This window comes from Sparus aurata, chromosome 3 (assembly GCF_900880675.1).
Source record: "Sparus aurata chromosome 3, fSpaAur1.1, whole genome shotgun sequence".
Lineage (NCBI taxonomy): Eukaryota > Metazoa > Chordata > Actinopteri > Spariformes > Sparidae > Sparus > Sparus aurata.
This window is the reverse complement of record NC_044189.1, coordinates 9,364,308-9,381,070: the sequence shown is the minus strand read 5'-3', so window position 1 is coordinate 9,381,070 and position 16,763 is coordinate 9,364,308. Positions and strand designations below refer to the sequence as shown.

The following is a 16,763-nucleotide window of genomic DNA, read 5'->3' as shown; positions in this document are numbered from 1 at the left end:
GAAAGAATTGCACCAGTGCGGGAAAAAAAAAACCCCAACAGTACAGGGAAGTGTGTGTAATCCTGGAGTCAATAATGCAGTGAGGAAGTAGATTATCTCCGTCACAGTCATCCACATATGAAGCCGAAATACAATGAAAATAAAATGTTTGTTTTTTACAGTTGTGAGGCGTGCTAAAATGCATGATGTAAGTGTAATTTTGAGTTTGGGTTTAAGGAAGATGGGGGGTTGGCAAACAGTTCTTCCTATATTATACTTCAAAAAATCATAAAGCCTTATACCTGATTAGTGAAATTGCTTGAAGTCAATATGAATTTGCTTAACTTTAATATTTTTGTTTACAGGAACAAAGTGTTGTTAGCCTGGACATGGACTGCTGGAAATATAACTTCCTGATTCCTGTGCCAGGCAAATTGCACTTCATAAATTCATACCTGCCCCTCCTGGAAGGTGATGTTATTGTACAAGGCCAAGAACAAAAAGAGTTTGCGCTCAGTTCCCTGGAGGACAGTGGAAATAGAGCAGGTGGCAGCGGGAGGACTTTTGCAGCACTTTCACCCGACAACACTGAAGGATATTTTTTAATAACATTTCTGGTGCATCTCCTCCTCACTGCTCTCCATCATGAAGTTACTAGCTCTTGGATTTTGCATACTGGCTCTGCTGGCATTAGGAAAGGTAACTACTTTTAAACTTTTGAAATTGTTCTTCAAGAATTTAATAATAATAATAATAATAATAATAATAATAATAATAATAATAATAATAAAACATTCTAATATTACTATCCGTGTAGAAATTTAAATATGCACTTTGCGCATAGCAAGATTTAACCAACAAATAATCCATAACCAACCCTAAACCTAACAGACAAAAAGTGTGCTAAGAACGTTGGCAAAGTCTGTGTGGATGAGCTTCTCCCATTGTTTGGAAAAGGTCATATAATTTAATAGCTTCTGTTCAGACATCAAAGGTTAATGATATCAACTACATTAAATGTTTTTGATGTTAAATTATGGTCTCATGCTTGAAACCATAATAAAAAATGAACTACTTCTATGTTATTTTATTCAAAAGATTTTATTCTATTTCATATATTCTTCATGTAATTACGTTAACGTGTCCCAATACTCACAGATGCTTCTATTAACTGTTGCACAAATTGTTTTATCATTAGGATTTGGTAAAACGAACAAATACTGTGATCAGGAAGCCTACGTTATTAAAACTGTTTATTTGCGGTAACGTGGGGGAGACTCTGGCCGGATGGAATAACTGTAGCATGGTCTTTGATGATCCCTCTCTACCTGCCAAAAAGCAAACTGATATTTTTTACTAATTTTTAAAGTTCTTATTTTTTGTCTCCCTATACTCAATTCACTTCAAAATTTCTCAAAATATAAATCTGTCTGGTTTTGAGGAACATTCTGTTGTCTCACATTTGATATCTTTGTCAAAAGTCAGCTAAATTGTTTCTACCGAGATGGGTAGCTTCTGTCATGGTTGGTACAGCTCCAGGCGATTGAAGTAAATCCTGTGATACAATGGACTCTGACACTGCCAGAACCGGTGTCTAGATTTCTCAGGACTGTGATGAGGTTTTCTGCCTCTCAGTCTTGGGACGGCAATTAAATTCCTACCAAGAACCCGTTTCTCAAACTTATAAAAGCCTTAAAGTTTAAATTCAAATCAGTGGCAGTTCACCTGACCCTAAATACTGTCATGTTTGCAGTAATACAAATCTACATAGTTTGTTGGTTTGTTGGAGTAGCCTTATATCAAAACTCAGATTCAAAACCTGTTTTGGAGCCACCACTAAATTGTTAATTGTAGTATAACTAATTGTTTTAAGTGTTTATTCTTCGGAGGTTATAGTGGTCCCTTGGTATTTATGTGAATGTTTATGAGTGTGGTTACATTGCCCACATGTGCTGTTACAATCGCCCCTGCAAAGAGGGACATAAAAGTTTGACTTCAAGTGTTTCAATCAACATCGTGTCTCTAAAATAATAAAGAACATTTTATGACTGTAGAAGATGTATAAAAGTTGTTGACATAAAAACATAAAGTATATCAATAGTTTAAGAGGCTTTTGAGACATGACATATAAACCAAAAATTGTTACAATTGCTCCATGTCACTTTTTAAAATTTGACTGGAAGAAAGGCGTTTACAAGTAAAACAATTAAAAACTAGTTGTCTCCTGCACCAAGACTTGACTAAATCATGTTTACAACTGGATGGTAACTATAGGAAAAGAGGTATTGGCGTACAAAACCGTCATATTTTTTGTTTCTATCACTGATTTAAATGAACATCCTCCCTATTCTCAATCAGGTTCAAAGTTCATCTACTAGTACTACAACTGCTGCGCCAACCACCACTACAACTGCTGCGCCAACAACCACTACAACTGTCGCAACAACCATCACTACAACTGCTACACCAACCACCACTGCAACTGCTACCCCGACCACCACTACAACTGCTGCGCCAACAACTACTACAACTGCTGCGCCAACAACTACTACAACTGCTGTGCCAACAACTACTACAACTGCTGCGCCAACAACTACTACAACTGCTGCGCCAACCACCACTACAACTGCTGCGCCAACCACCACTACAACTGCTGCGCCAACAACCACTACAACTGCTGCGCCAACAACTACTACAACTGCTGTGCCAACCACCACTACAACTGCTGCGCCAACCACCACTACAACTGCTGCGCCAACAACCACTACAACTGCTGCGCCAACCACCACTACAACTGCTGCGCCAACAACCACTACAACTGCTGCGCCAACCACCACTACAACTGCTGCGCCAACAACCACTACAACTGCTGCGCCAACAACCACTACAACTGCTGCGCCAACCACCACTACAACTGCTGCCCCAACAACCACTACAACTGATACCCCACCCACCATTACAACTGCTGCGCCAACCACCACTACAACTGCTGCGCCAATAACCACTACAACTGCCACCCCGACCACCACTACAACTGCTGCACCAACCACCACTACAACTGCCGCACCGACCACCACTACAACTGCTGCGCCAACAACTACTACAACTGCTGCGCCAACAACCACTACAACTGCTGCGCCAACAACTACTACAACTGCTGCGCCAACAACTACTACAACTGCTGCACCAACCACCACTACAACTGCTGCGCCAACAACCACTACAACTGCTGCGCCAACCACCACTACAACTGCTGCGCCAACAACCACTACAACTGCTGCGCCAACAACCACTACATCTGCTGCGCCAACCACCACTACAACTGCTGCGCCAACAACCACTACAACTGCTACCCCGACCACCACTACAACTGCTGCACCAACCACCACTACAACTGCCGCACCGACCACCACTACAACTGCTACCCCGACCACCACTACAACTGCTGCGCCAACCACCACTACAACTGCTGCGCCAACAACCACTACAACTGCTAACCTGACAACCACTACAACTGCTGCGCCAATAACCACTACAACTGCTGCGCCAACCACCCCAGCTGCTGCCCCAACCATTACTCCTACCACTGTGCCAACCACCATTACAACTCCCAGCCCACCCACCACTAAAACTACTATGCCATCCACCACTACAACTGCTGCGCCAACCACCCCAGCTACTGCCCCAACCACCACTCCAATTACTTTGCCAACCACCACTACAACTGCTGCGCCAACCACCCCAGTTGCTGTCCCAACCACCACTCCAACCACTGTGCCAACCACCATTACAACTCCCCACCCACCCACAACTATAACTGCCGCCCCAACCACCACTACAACTGCCATGTCAACCACTACAACCACCGGCAAACCCATGTCTACGAGTGTTATCCCAAGCACAACTACAGGTGACCTGGCCACCCATCAGACCTCGCCTACAAAAATCTGCACAAAAGTGAGAGTTACCACAACAGACAGTGGAGGCTCAGGGATCAAAGCTTCTCTTTTTTTGTCTGTTTCTGTGTCATTGTTGCTCTACCTACTCTGCCCCTGAGTAGCTGCTGGCAAAGCTCCCAAGTGGTCTGGCCCTCAGTTACATACCTGAGTTATTGATTTCCTATGCTCCTAGTCACATCCTAAGATCCACCCAACCTACCCTTGTTAGACGTACATAGGTCAAGGCTGGTGACCCAGGGTGTCCAGGCTTTTGCTATCAGAGCTACAAGACACTTGAGTTCTATCGAGATTAGGCTGGAAAACTCACTCCCTGTTTTTCAGTTATTGCTTAAATCATACTTTTATAGGAAATCCTTTTTGATGGCTGATTAGTAAATTCTACACTTGTGTGTTTTACTTTTTATTTTTATCTTATGTATTCTGTATTGTACTTTACTAGCCAGTTTTCTTTATTTTGATTTATTTCAATATATTCTATGAAGCACTTTTAACCTGCCAATGTTCCTAACTTTTGTTTTACTCTCATGTATTTTGTAAAGCTTATTTTTAACCTGCATTTGAATGCCCTAACCCTGCATGTGAAGCAATTTGTAACCATGTTTAGATAAGGGCTATATAAATAAGGTTATTGTTATTATTATTATAAATGAAGGTAAATGCTAACCTTTTATGGTTAATATACTGTATGTATGTATGTATAATATTTATGGGTTGCTCTTAATGTAACTATATATTAATGGTTAGAAGTAGGAGTGTGTAATATAATGGATCGGACCTCTCTGTGACTGTTTATTGAGAAAGTGATGTGATGAGTGCTTCAGAACTGTTATATTAAACTTAATTAACTAAAATTTCAATCTTTCTGCTTTTCATTTAAAGACAAGAATGTTTATGTACAATGCAAAATGCACACAGAATAATTAATCATAAGAAAGAAAAGAAAGAAACAATTGTTCTCTGTTTATAAGCACCATTTTGAAAAAAAAACCATTATGTAGATACATCAGGATGAAGAGGACACACTGTGAAGGAAATAAAGTAATAAAAAACGAATGCACCAAACGGCATGCATGATACATCCGACATATCCCATATTGTTACATTTACTGCGTGTATTTAAAGCAAGAAAACATAAAGCGTGCTTTTTAAATGAGATTCAATAAAATATGAAAGGAAGCAACAGAAGATAAAGTTTATTTTTTCCACAACCATAGATTCATTCAGACTTTTTGTTTAATCTTCAGATCTACAGATGGCCAGCAGAGCCTGTAGGTGATCTCCTTTGAACTGTTTCTGTTGGTAAAAAAAAAGATACAAATTGAATCAAACTGAATTTAGAGAATCTGGGGATTTAAATGTTTTATTTGGAAACACAGATTGCACATTGACCCACCTGTAGAGCAGTGTAGAGGGAAGTGCCTGTGAGTTTCAGGTAGGCAGCTCGGATACACAGCAGATCTTCCTCACTGTGAGACACCATAATCCCCTGCACTATGGGTGTCTGGAAGAGGGAAGTGTTTAGCGTTCAACTTTGTACGTATTTGACATTCTCATCTTTTCCCTTAAGTGTAAAATGCAGGGTTCGTACACATTTTTCAAGGTCAAATTCAAGCACTTTTCAAGCACTTTTAAGGGTCATTTTTAAGATTTTCCAGCACCTTACTGCTGGGGTAAAATACGTATCTAAAGGAATATATATACTTGTGATTTTTTTCTTCACTTTTTATCACAATTATGTACATTGTATTATGCTGTAAACATCTAAAATTATATTCTATAATAGCAAAAACTTCAGAAATTAATTATACAGTCTGATCCCAATTTTGTAAAAGACACAGAGTTATAATGTCAAGCACTTTCAAGCACTTAAACTAAAATCCAAGCACTTTTCAGACCTTGAAAACACAACATTGAAATTCAAGCACTTTCAAGGATTTCAAGCACCCGTACGAACCCTGAAAATGAGCAGTGCATTTCAAGTGGGTTTGCTTACAATGGGAAATTTGGTTTAGCCATTTCTTTTACGCATATTTGTGCACCATAATAATTGATAATTGTCTCATCAGAATGAAAGACATTGATGAAAAACTGGTGATGATTTGGCTTCTTACCTTCTTAATTGTCAGTCTTTGGGCAAGGTAGTGATAGGGGTCCTGAATGCACTTTACTGTCGTAACACAGACATCGAGAAAGATTAGAGACTGATCAACACTAATCAGCAAGTGCATGCTGACATCTCACACTGTATCTATTTACCTAAAACTGTCAGACCCAGCCTGATGTCTCCTGAGAAGCTTTTCTCCAGAAGTTGTTCCACCATCTGTCCTGTCGCCAGCTCCAGCCCCAACAGCACTGTCAGTAAAGTTAAACATATTAAGCCTTGACACAGTGATGACTTTCAAACACATGTAGAAAAAGAAAGAAATATTTGAACAGCCTCACCATCGTTGAGATGGTCTGAGTCTCTGGAGGTCAGTATCTCGATCCATGGACCTGCATTGGCTTTTTTACCATTCATTGACGAAACTAGATACTGGAAGGATTGACACAATAAAACACAATCACAGATGACTGCATCTCCATACAAGGCAGCATTGCCAGATGTGCGATACCTATCACAATTGTATGATAATTTTGCCCTCTGTACGATCAGTAATAGCAAAACAATACGATATTCTGACCATTTTGTGACAGTAAGGTATGCTGTGTTTGAGCTGATCCGTTTAAAAATTGAAGTATTAAAAAAGAAAGCTTACCAAATGGCCTTATCTGTTACCATGTTGAATATGAACAGACTTTCAATCGTGCTGTCTTGTAATTAAATAAATTTTCAGGCTATGACCAAAATTGTTAGTGTGATGAATTTATGGACACCGTCCCTCCATGCATCACAAGCTAGATCAGCTTCCTGATGTGTGGTTATGACTCGGGTATGATCATTTCACCCCAAAATCCAATAATTTTATGCCTCTGGTATAATAATTTAACATTTCCCATCTGGCAATGCTGATGCAAGGGCTGCAAGTTTACTCTGTAATTTTCTGAGCCACAAATTCATTGCAAAGCAAAGTGCCAGTCTGGAAAATGACTTCTTCTTCAAGGGCATCAGTTTAGATTTATGTCTGTTTTTCACACGGTGCCGTCCGAAATGAGCGATGGGTTATAATTTTAGATGACATGACCACCCACGTTCCCAGGTTCATAATGACCATTTTCTGCTCGCGAGAAGGTGATAAAAATGTAACGTGATGTGATTTGAAAATGTTTAGTGACGGGCAAAATGCAGAGTTTGAGATTAAGACGAACAGATTGTTCTCAAAAAACACAGTTGGACAAGGCTAGCCTCACTTCTTCTGAGTAGACTCCAGTAAAACATTCAGTGTATGAACATCTCACGGAAAATAATACCTCAATGTCTCTTCGAACAACACCGGGAACAGTTTCTTTCTGTTGGGAGAGAGGAATGAGAAAACACTTTTAATTGTAGCTTAACTGACTCCACAATGGTCTCAAGGCCAATTGCTTTCAATATGAGGCTGAGGATGACGGTAAATTACATTTAGCAGAGCCACAAGAAGCTTAGCAAAATCTCCACTGGTCTCTCCTTTCACTTCCTTCTCCAGTTCCTTCTGATACACTGAGAAACAATCAATACAAAAAACATAAAAAGACAGAGCTTGGTTTTAAAAGTGCACAAGAATTATGGAAGTTAAATCAAGTCATTAATCAAGTGCATAGATTTTCAGTTTGAGAGCATGATTTCATTCCTTTTCAGTGACACAGCTCCTTCGCGTGCTCAGATTTTTTCTCCTCATGCTCACATTTTGTGCTCGCACTTAAATGTCTTCTGCTTTCTTTCAAAATGTCTGCTTGAATTCAAAAATCACATGCCTGTGCTCACATTTGTCCTTCTTGCACTCAAAAATTTCGCTCTCATTCAAATGTGCCCTCTGCGCGCTCAGGTCTAAGTGCACACACTCAGAACACACACCAGGGGTCCATTTCACAAAGCAGGTTCAACAAACTCTGAGTCTAACCCTGAACTCTGAGTTGATCTACTCTGAGATAGGAAACTCTGAGTTTTCGGTTCCAGAACAGCTGATTTGAGTTAGTTTGATCAACTCGGAGTAGTTTAACCTGGAGTTAAGCACGTGCACCACAAGTATAAAAAGACAGCATCAATGGAGCCCTGATTCGACGAGTCACCATGGCAACGGGGAAGAGGAGGGCTACGTTTTTCACCCCACTGGAAATGTAAATATTAATGCGCTCATACAGTGAGTTTGAGCACGTTTTTAGAAGGAAGTGTAACACCGCTGCAGCAGCAAAAGAGAGGGAGACGGCGTGGGAGAACATTGGTGCTCGGGTCAATGCGTAATTTTAAATGAAGTCCTTTGCAATCACAATAATATTACAGGGGGAAACTGCGTGAGTGGTAGCCTATTAATTTATTTCATTTAGGTGCAACCCCGGCTGAGAAGCGCACTTGGCTGCAGCTTAAGATGAAACATAAAAACATTAGACCTCGGCATAATCTCATGGGGGTACCTCATTTTGATCATGTTTTACATTGTAAAGTAAATATTAAGTGGCTGTGTGACTGTACAGTTGTTTTATCCCCAACATAATGCTGTTTTCACACACATAAATGTCTTCTCATCTATATCATGTTCTGTTAAATAATTAAGCCTATTTAAACTAACACAGACGGGTGGTGGCCCAGCACCGCCACCTCTAACAGAGGCAGAGGAGCTGAAAATGATAAAAATGGGTATAGCCGTTTCAGGGCGAGGCACACTTTTGTGACCGCTCTGCATACAGTTGCCTTGCTCAAGTGCTCTGCATCTCCGAAGTTGTATAAAAAAAACTCCCATTTGTCAAAAAAAACGCAGCGCAACACACAATATCTGCTGGGATGTGAGAGCATGACTTCGCTTGGTAATGTTGGAAATGTAAGGACGGATTAGGTTGTGTATGTAAATGATGGACTGTGACGTGAAACGGTACCGCTCAAAAAGATAATTGTCTGGAAATGCAAGAACATCTATGCGCGTCTGATAATCATCTCCCGACGAATATTTAATTCTCTGCGCAGTAATGCTGCACCTTCATCCACGGGATTATTATCAAAAGGACATGCCATGGTAGTGAAAATAGTCGCCACCTAATATAACTTTGAATGTAGGCCTACTGACTGATTTTTGCAATGATCAATGAGAACTATACTACGCCAAAACTCGCCTGCTGATGAATGAATGAGGAAATCAAATACCGTGTGTGGCTGAAAGAGGGCGGAGACAGAGAGAAACTCGAGGTTCGTTGAGAAAAACCTGAGGGGTGTACTGCAAAGCCAGTTTAGTGGGTTAGCGAGGTATGTTGAGTCTAAAGCCAGGCTTTCCTGTACTACGAAGATGGCTCTCTTTTAACCCGGCTAGATCACCATGGTAACTTATGCTTAGCTCATAACCTGGTCCCGACCAGGTTAGTTTCAGAGAGTATGTTACCATGGTAACTGACCGAGAACTTAAGTTACCTCTCTCTGTGAAACAGGCTGGAGTTACCCCTCTTTCTCTGGTTTGAGTTACCTCCCTTTGTGAAACGGAAAACTCAGAGTTTCCCTCATTTCAGGGTTAACAGACTCAGAGTTTTCACTAAACCTTCTTCGTGAAACGGACCCCTGCTCACAGGTCAAGTTCTGCTCGCGGATCTCTCCTCTGCTCACGGATTTTTCTTGTGTATCAACACTGTCAACCAATAGAAGGCCGGCTACTGTTGACCAATCAGATTATACCCGCTTCTTTGCGGTTGCGTTCGCTGTACTTCAAGGAGCGTCGCATACGGACGGGCATTGTTTGTACCGGGTTTATCTACTTCGGTCCTCCAGGCTGTTAAATGTGGTGGTTCCCTTTATTTATGACGACTTTTAGAATAAAATATCAGTTAATCAATACACGAGCGCCCGTGTATTTCATTACAGTAGCTACATCAACATAAAGTAGAACAATAGCGACTCTACTTTCGCCATATTAGCCAATAGCCAGCTACCCAGGCAGCGGGATATGTTATATAGTTTAAATACTGAAGGTTTTGCATGTTTGAGACGATAGTACAGCGGTTAAGAACATCAATTTACGATACGTTTTGCATCATGGGACGCTGGTTCGCATCCCGGCCCGGCGTACAGAGTTGGGTGTAAATGTACCGTATATTACCAAATAATAGCAGCGTGTCAATTAACCGCAGGGTCCCTTTAAACGCCGATGCAGGTGTATATTTTGATAAATAACCGCCGGTTCCAAATAAATGCTGGGTCTAATTCATTTATTCTTTTTTAATCAAGGAAGAAGACGTGACTACTGACACTGCACGTTTTTCTTCTTCGCCTTTTTCACGCGTTGTGCTGCTTTCTGTCAGTCAGTATCACACCGATGATCGACATGGCTCCGGTGCAGCAACAAAATAAAAAGTATGACTTGAAATTCAAACTTTCTGTCGTAAAATATGCAGAGGAAAACTCGACAGACAGCAGAGATGAGGAGTTTGCAGCGAGTGCTAGTTGGATGAATCGTTTCCTCCGCGCAACTTGCAGGAGGATGCCAGAGAATTCACCGAGAAGCTGGCGAAGTTTGTGACATTTTCATTCCGGATTTTGAGAGGAAGGAATTAAACGCCTGTCCCAAATAAACGCCTGGTCTGTTAAGTGATTGAAACAAATAAATGCCGCGGCTATTATTTGGTATTTTACGGTATGATAGCTCGCTCGGCCGGGGAGAGAGACATGGATCACAGTGCTCAGCTGCAGACACATCAGAGAGGTGACGAGACTCATCATGACTGACAGGCATCAAGGCCACTCAGCGTTACCTTACTGACCCGCCCCCAGATATTTCATTCACAAAAACAGGGCCTGTGGCAATTCTGGACAGCTGTTTTTTTTTCTTCTTTTTTTCTTCTTCTTCCTTCATGGGCCCCCTGACAAACGCTTAACAAGAGATGGTGGGTAAACATACGTGATTAAAAAGGTGTAATGAAAAATACGCTATGATGATAGAGTATTTTTCATTCATTATACAAGCGAGGGTGCCGGCCGGGCCGGGATGCGAACCAGCGTCCCATGATGCAAAAAATAAGATGAACAGCAGTCCTTAACCGCTGTACTATCATCACGCTCACACTAACGTTTCGCCTTTTATACTATATAGCATATCCCGCTGCCTGGGTAGCTGGCTATTGGCTAATATGGCGGAAGTAGAGCCGCTATCGTTCTACTTTATGTTGATGTATGTAGCTATTGTAATGAAAAGCACGGGCGCTCGTGTATTGATTAACTGATATTTTATTCCAAAAGTCGTCATAAAATATAGGGAACCACCACATTTAACAGCCTGGAGGACCGAAGTAGATAAACCCGGTAGAAACAGTGCCCGTCCGTATGCGACGCTCCTTGAAGTACAGCGAACGCATCCGCAAAGAAGCGGGTATAATCTGATTGGTCAACAGTAGCCGGCCTTCTATTGGTTGACAGTGTTGATACACAAGAAAAATCCGTGAGCAGAGGAGAGTTCCGAGAGCAGAACTTGACCTGTGAGCAGGTGTGTGTTGTGAGCGCGTGCGCTTAGATCTGAGCGCGCAGAGGGCACATTTGAATGCGAGCGACATTTTGGTTTGCAAGAAGGAGAAATGTGAACACAGGCATGTGATTTTTTACTTTAAGCAGACATTTTGAAAGAAAGCAGAAGAAATTTAAATGCAAGCACAAAATGTGAGCATGAGGAGAAAAAATCTGAGCACGCGAAGGAGCTGTGTCACTGAAAAGGAATGAAATCATGCTCTCAAACTGAAAATCTATGCTCTTGATTAATGACTTGATTTAACTTCCATAAAGAATCACCACTTCATCTCTCGGTGGGAAAAGTTATGTGAATTCTACCTTGTTCGTATGCAGCACTGATTTCTTTCAGCTGCTTTCCGGATCGTGTGCACAGGATCTCCAGCAGCGAATCCTCGTCCGTGCCGATGCCCTGCACACACACGAGCACGAACATGAATCCAGGGATGTACAGGAATATACATAAATACACCCACTCCGAAGCCCCAGCACAATATGTACAAAGAGAACTTACCGCCATGGCCTGCTGCAGGCGCTGAGCCTCGTATTGTAGAGGAGGCGTCAGCAGTTCCAGCAGGAGCGTCTCCAGATCTCCAGCCAGAGCTTTCTTCAAACCAGCTGCCAGGTCCTGGAACAGAGTCAGAACAAACACTGGTGCTTTCACATGACTCAGTCATTATCTCTGTTTGTCTCTGTCGAATCAGACAAAACACTCTTATTCAGGCACTTTGGCAGGAAAAAAAATCAACACTAAAATATACTTAAAGTGAATAAGGTGCATTATGTGAGAACTGTTCACATGTTGACTTCATACTCAAAACAAATATCGCTAGAATAACCACTAACTGCTGCCAGGTGTAGCTGCCGTTAGCTAGTTATCTCTGTTAGCCGCGCAGCTAGTGGTCCGCACTGGGAGCTCAAGGAGAACAGGGGGGGAGGTGTTGATGATTATACCTCTCGCATGGGAGCTTTGGACCAGGACGGGCCGAAGCTAGCTAGTTAGCATGCTAACTGCAGTAGATATCTCTGCAAGACATTCCTTCAAATTTGTAGTGATACTTTTGATACATTTTTGATTGTTTTTGACTTAAATCTTACATATTGCACCTTCAACACCTCCACAAGACATACAACTTTTGTATCCTTAAAAGATGCTTCAGTCATAGTTAAACCACTGTTCTACTGTAAGTGCTCAAACTATATTGACTGGCAGATATCCAGAGCAGTGTTCAGCAGTAGCTCAGAACTTGGAGAACTGGTTTGGGAGCAAGGCACCAGGCCTCTTAATGTTAATGATTAAATAAATGTTCATTCAGGCCTTGACCTTGTTTGTGCATGTGTGCATGTCCAACCTGTGTGTGTAAAATAAAGGCAGAGCGGAAAAATGAAAGGCGAAGCTTTACTTGATATATGTTATATTATGAAGTAAATATAATGTTAAGATTACCTTAAAACAAACACATTTCAAGAAAGAGGAGAAGACTTCAACACTTCTTCTTGACATAAGCGGTCTTTGTGCCCAATAAGACAAGTATGTGTCTGACAGATAATATCACCAGAAGTGTCGAAGTGTCAAAGAAAATGCCTGTGCTGGTGATCACCTGCTTCGTTTTGTTTAAAACGTTCAAATACAGCCATAAACAAAAAAACATGAAAATTAACTACTGCAAAGAAATAGCAAATGCTCCCTCGTGGTTTATGTACAGCACCATATTGATTCTCCACGCTGTCGGCCTACCTCTCATTATTCTCAGTCACACTCCCTCTCCAAACAAAGGCGTGTTCAAACCCTTTAAACCACTTGAAAGGATGTTTGGTGAGCAAACACTTGAGGGCTACAGATGAGCAAACACATGATTGCGACATACAGTATTACCATTCCAGCTCTTGTTATACTGCACTACATGGATTATTTGAGGTGATATTTTACTTTTACTTTAAAGCTGTTATTCTGAGTCCTGTTTTAATCTGTAAAGTGTAAAGTTGTAAGCGTGTTCGGGTCATTGGTTTCCTTACCTTTCGCGTCAGGTCTTGGAACGTCTTGGCGACCACTTGTCTCTGTTCGTTGCTCCGATTGGTGAGGATGCTCAACAGGGTCACCGCATCTGAGCCAGGAGCACAATATTTGAGAGAGCTTTACGCAGGTGGTCAACAACACTCCATCCAAACCCACCTGTAATCTACTAGGAGACGCACCTTTCTTCTCCAGCGCCGCCTGGATCTCCATGGCGTCCTGCTCAGGATTGAAATTGGAGAAAGGCCGCACCGTTCCAAGGGTGCCCCACCACATGTCCTGTTGGAGAGAGACGGCAAAACTTTCAGACAAATTGAAAAAAAACTAGATTCGCAGATTTGACAATGGATTTTCACGCCAACGTCCTGTGAAGGTGTTGGCTGGAGATGAGTTGGTTTTCATCGCGTTTGAATTCAAAGAATGTCAAATATTCTGCAATCCTGCCGTGACGAGCGGGGTTGGGGTGGGGGGTGATGGTTGGAAAATGACTAGGTTGGAGGAGCAGTGTGAGAGCAGAACAATCAACCTTTATTCCACTCAGCTAAGGCTCTGAGCGGAGTTGACACATTCCTTATCCGGCTCAATTTCTTTGCATTAAAGAAGCGGCGAGGAAGCGTGAGCTCACACCGCAGCATTCCAGCATGCCTGCAGTTATCAGGCGCATAGTGACCGTCGGAGATAACGTTAGAAGGTATGCAGATAGTCAGAGAATCACAAGACAGCAGACTGTATTATCTGTAATGTGGCGTCCCGGCAGAACAGAATCATGATGCGATCACTAAGGGTAAGACTCACGTAAGATTTGAAGTAGTCGGGGTCCATGGCTTTTGTTTTTATCTGCTGCGAAAGGAATGTGAGAGTGAGAAAAATACAGTAAATGACAAAGTTTACAAATACAATGACATCCAATTTAACAACAGAGGTGGGAAAATAAAGTTATTTGAATCCTGAATTTGAGTTGTTGCTGAGCTAATCACTTGATTCCAGTCCATGAAAACCAGATGCCTCAATAAAACAGTTATATGACTCCACACCTTTATCTGTAAGGAACCCACACACTTAACACGCCCAAACAAACACCTGACAGAATGACATAAGTACGCTTTCTCACAAAAACTCTTTAAACAGGTGCTTATTCTTTCCTACCTGTGACAGAAGGCCGTGGCAGCTGCACGAAGGTGTGGAGGTAGTGGAGTGTTTTGTTGTTTTTTTTTTCTTCTCTTTTTTTTACAACCTCCTCTAATCAGCCTCGTATCTCAGTCCCGCCCTCGCTAGGCCACGCCTGCTGCAGCCCAACCACCTGACAGCTGACCAATCGGCTGCTCAGGATCCTCAACACCTGCAGGATTACTATGACAACCCACTTGTAAAAATACTGACATTCCTCAGCAGGTGGAGGAATCCGGATATGCGGGTTTGTTTACAGGTGACCTTCCTCCTGATGTTGAAGATTTTGGGTTTATTTTGGGGTTTTTTTAGCCCCAAAACCGACTCATGAGTGAGGGGCTGCTGTCGAAACCCCCCTTCTGCTTAAGTGTGTGGAGGTTTACCAGTCCCAGCTTGTCATCTTACAGCTTTTCACCGAGGTTTGAGGGGACACCCGGTGTACCAAACCCTCCGGACAACATGCCAGCCATCTCTGTAAGAGAGGAGGGGGAGCCTGGTTTCAGGGTAGAGAGGATCTGTCTCATGTATAACCCGAAGGCCTTTTTGAATGCAAAACCTGAAAACTTAATTGTGTCACAAAAGCTGACAAAGGGGCCTTTCAGTGCCTGTATTTGTGATGGACATCTGATACTAACAAAAATAAAAACCCTCATCCGCCCTTTCGCCTTCAGTCACGAGAGGACAGGAGGACAGAAAGGATAGAGGAAAAAGCGGGAGACAAAGACCACACGGCACGGGCGTTTTCTCAACTGCAGTATGTCATGTATATCATTATGTCACGGAAAGATTCCAGTCATTCCAGTCTTTCTTTCTAACAGGAAGCACAATAAAAAGGCAATCCTACCCATTCTATCTGTGGTCCCTCTACCTGCTGCTCACCTGTGTTGTCAGTACAAACAGAGCTGATCTGCATTATCGCTGCTTTTGCCTTTTTTGTAAGCGGCAGCCTCGGGTTGTCTGACGGACAGTGGCGGAAAAACTAGAAAGGCCACCAGCTGCATGACATTATGAGGGCCTTGCACACTTGAGGCACCGTAAAGGGGTCATATTATCCAGTTGATCCACCAAAAGCACATCCAAGACGGTACCTTTGCCTGCCCCTCCACTCACAATGAGTCCACCGGCGCTTTTTAAATTAACTCATATTAATATTAACTTGTATCAATTCTGAAATGGCACCTTTCTGTACCAGAAAATGTGAAAATGTTGTGCTCGAGTTTTGCTGCGGAGACAACCGAAATGAATGAAAACGCCGACAGAAACTCTTCAAATGACACTCGCGCGCCATACAAAAGCTGAATCATCAGTCGAGTTGTAACCACTGGAAGCAGTGGGAGCGTCGTTTGAACAGGAAGTGATGAAAGCACCGAAAGTGTTGTTTGAAGCATCAAAATCTCAGGTGTCAGTTGTTACCAACCCCCTCCCCCGTGAGACGTGAAAGCTGCTGAAATGTCAGGGAAAGTGACGAAAGCTTAAAAATGACATAACGTTAAGAATACAGACGAGAATGCGAGAGTGTGCGTCACCGAGGGGCGAGAAGATTAGTTAAAAAATACAAAAGAACGAGGGAAGGAAATCTGTCAACAAAGGTGAAATGTTGCAATATCCCAATATGAGATATAAATGAGTGGGTGGCTGTGGCTCAGGGGTGGAGCCAACGTCTCATTATGGAAAGGTCACTGGTTCAAATCCCTTGTCTGCATGTCAAAGTGTCTTTGGGCAAGATACTGAACCCCAAACTGCTCCTGATGTGATCATCGGCACCTTGCATGGTTGCCACCGCCATCAGTGTATGAATTACTTTAAGTTGCTTTGGACAAAAGCGTCCGCTAAATGCCCAAAACTGTAAATGGAAACAAATATAACTACTGTAGACTTTACTGTGTCGCATCTGTTTTGTTGGCTCGCTGCCTCTCAGGAAGCCGTCATCCATAGAAATACACAACAATTAGCCTGAGACTCAAACTGGCAGTGAAACCGAATAGATAAATGTATGAAGGGATGAATGATATGTAGTCTGAGCAAACGTTTGAAT

At 42.3% G+C, this 16,763-nt stretch overlaps 2 protein-coding genes across 2 annotated transcripts; one reads left to right on the top strand and one right to left on the bottom strand.

Annotated features, from left to right (window-relative positions):
• The first annotated feature begins 494 nt into the window (after window positions 1-494).
• Window positions 495-4,795, top strand: LOC115578790 (mucin-5AC-like). Its single transcript, XM_030411957.1, has 2 exons — window positions 495-678; window positions 2,338-4,795. The coding sequence occupies exons 1-2, from the start codon at window positions 625-627 to the stop codon at window positions 4,033-4,035; spliced, it is 1,752 nt and encodes a 583-aa protein (XP_030267817.1). The 5' UTR covers window positions 495-624; the 3' UTR covers window positions 4,036-4,795.
• Window positions 4,796-5,115: 320 nt separating this feature from the next.
• anxa14 (annexin A14) lies at window positions 5,116-14,792 on the bottom strand. Its single transcript, XM_030411958.1, has 13 exons — window positions 14,708-14,792; window positions 14,357-14,401; window positions 13,744-13,840; window positions 13,564-13,652; window positions 12,062-12,175; window positions 11,869-11,959; window positions 7,496-7,575; window positions 7,347-7,385; window positions 6,381-6,471; window positions 6,195-6,290; window positions 6,050-6,105; window positions 5,332-5,439; window positions 5,116-5,231 (listed from the first exon to the last, which is right to left on the bottom strand). Exons 2-13 carry the CDS (start codon window positions 14,381-14,383, stop codon window positions 5,172-5,174), a joined length of 948 nt encoding a protein of 315 aa, XP_030267818.1. The 5' UTR covers window positions 14,384-14,401; window positions 14,708-14,792; the 3' UTR covers window positions 5,116-5,171.
• Window positions 14,793-16,763: the final 1,971 nt, after the last annotated feature.

What these genes read in the sequence shown, in the direction of transcription:
- LOC115578790 (XM_030411957.1), top strand. Translation starts at nt 625, where the DNA reads ATGAAGTTACTAGCTCTTGGATTTTGCATACTGGCTCTGCTGGCATTA. An exon ending in CTCTGCTGGCATTAGGAAAG is followed by an intron (nt 679 to 2,337) that starts GTAACTACTTTT and finishes ATTCTCAATCAG; the next exon opens with GTTCAAAGTTCATCTACTAG.
- anxa14 (XM_030411958.1), bottom strand. Translation starts at nt 14,383, where the DNA reads ATGGACCCCGACTACTTCAAATCTTAC. An exon ending in TTCTTGTGGCTCTGCTAAAT is followed by an intron (nt 7,386 to 7,495) that starts GTAATTTACCGT and finishes CTCTCCCAACAG; the next exon opens with AAAGAAACTGTTCCCGGTGT. An exon ending in CCCTCTACACTGCTCTACAG is followed by an intron (nt 5,232 to 5,331) that starts GTGGGTCAATGT and finishes TTTTACCAACAG; the next exon opens with AAACAGTTCAAAGGAGATCA.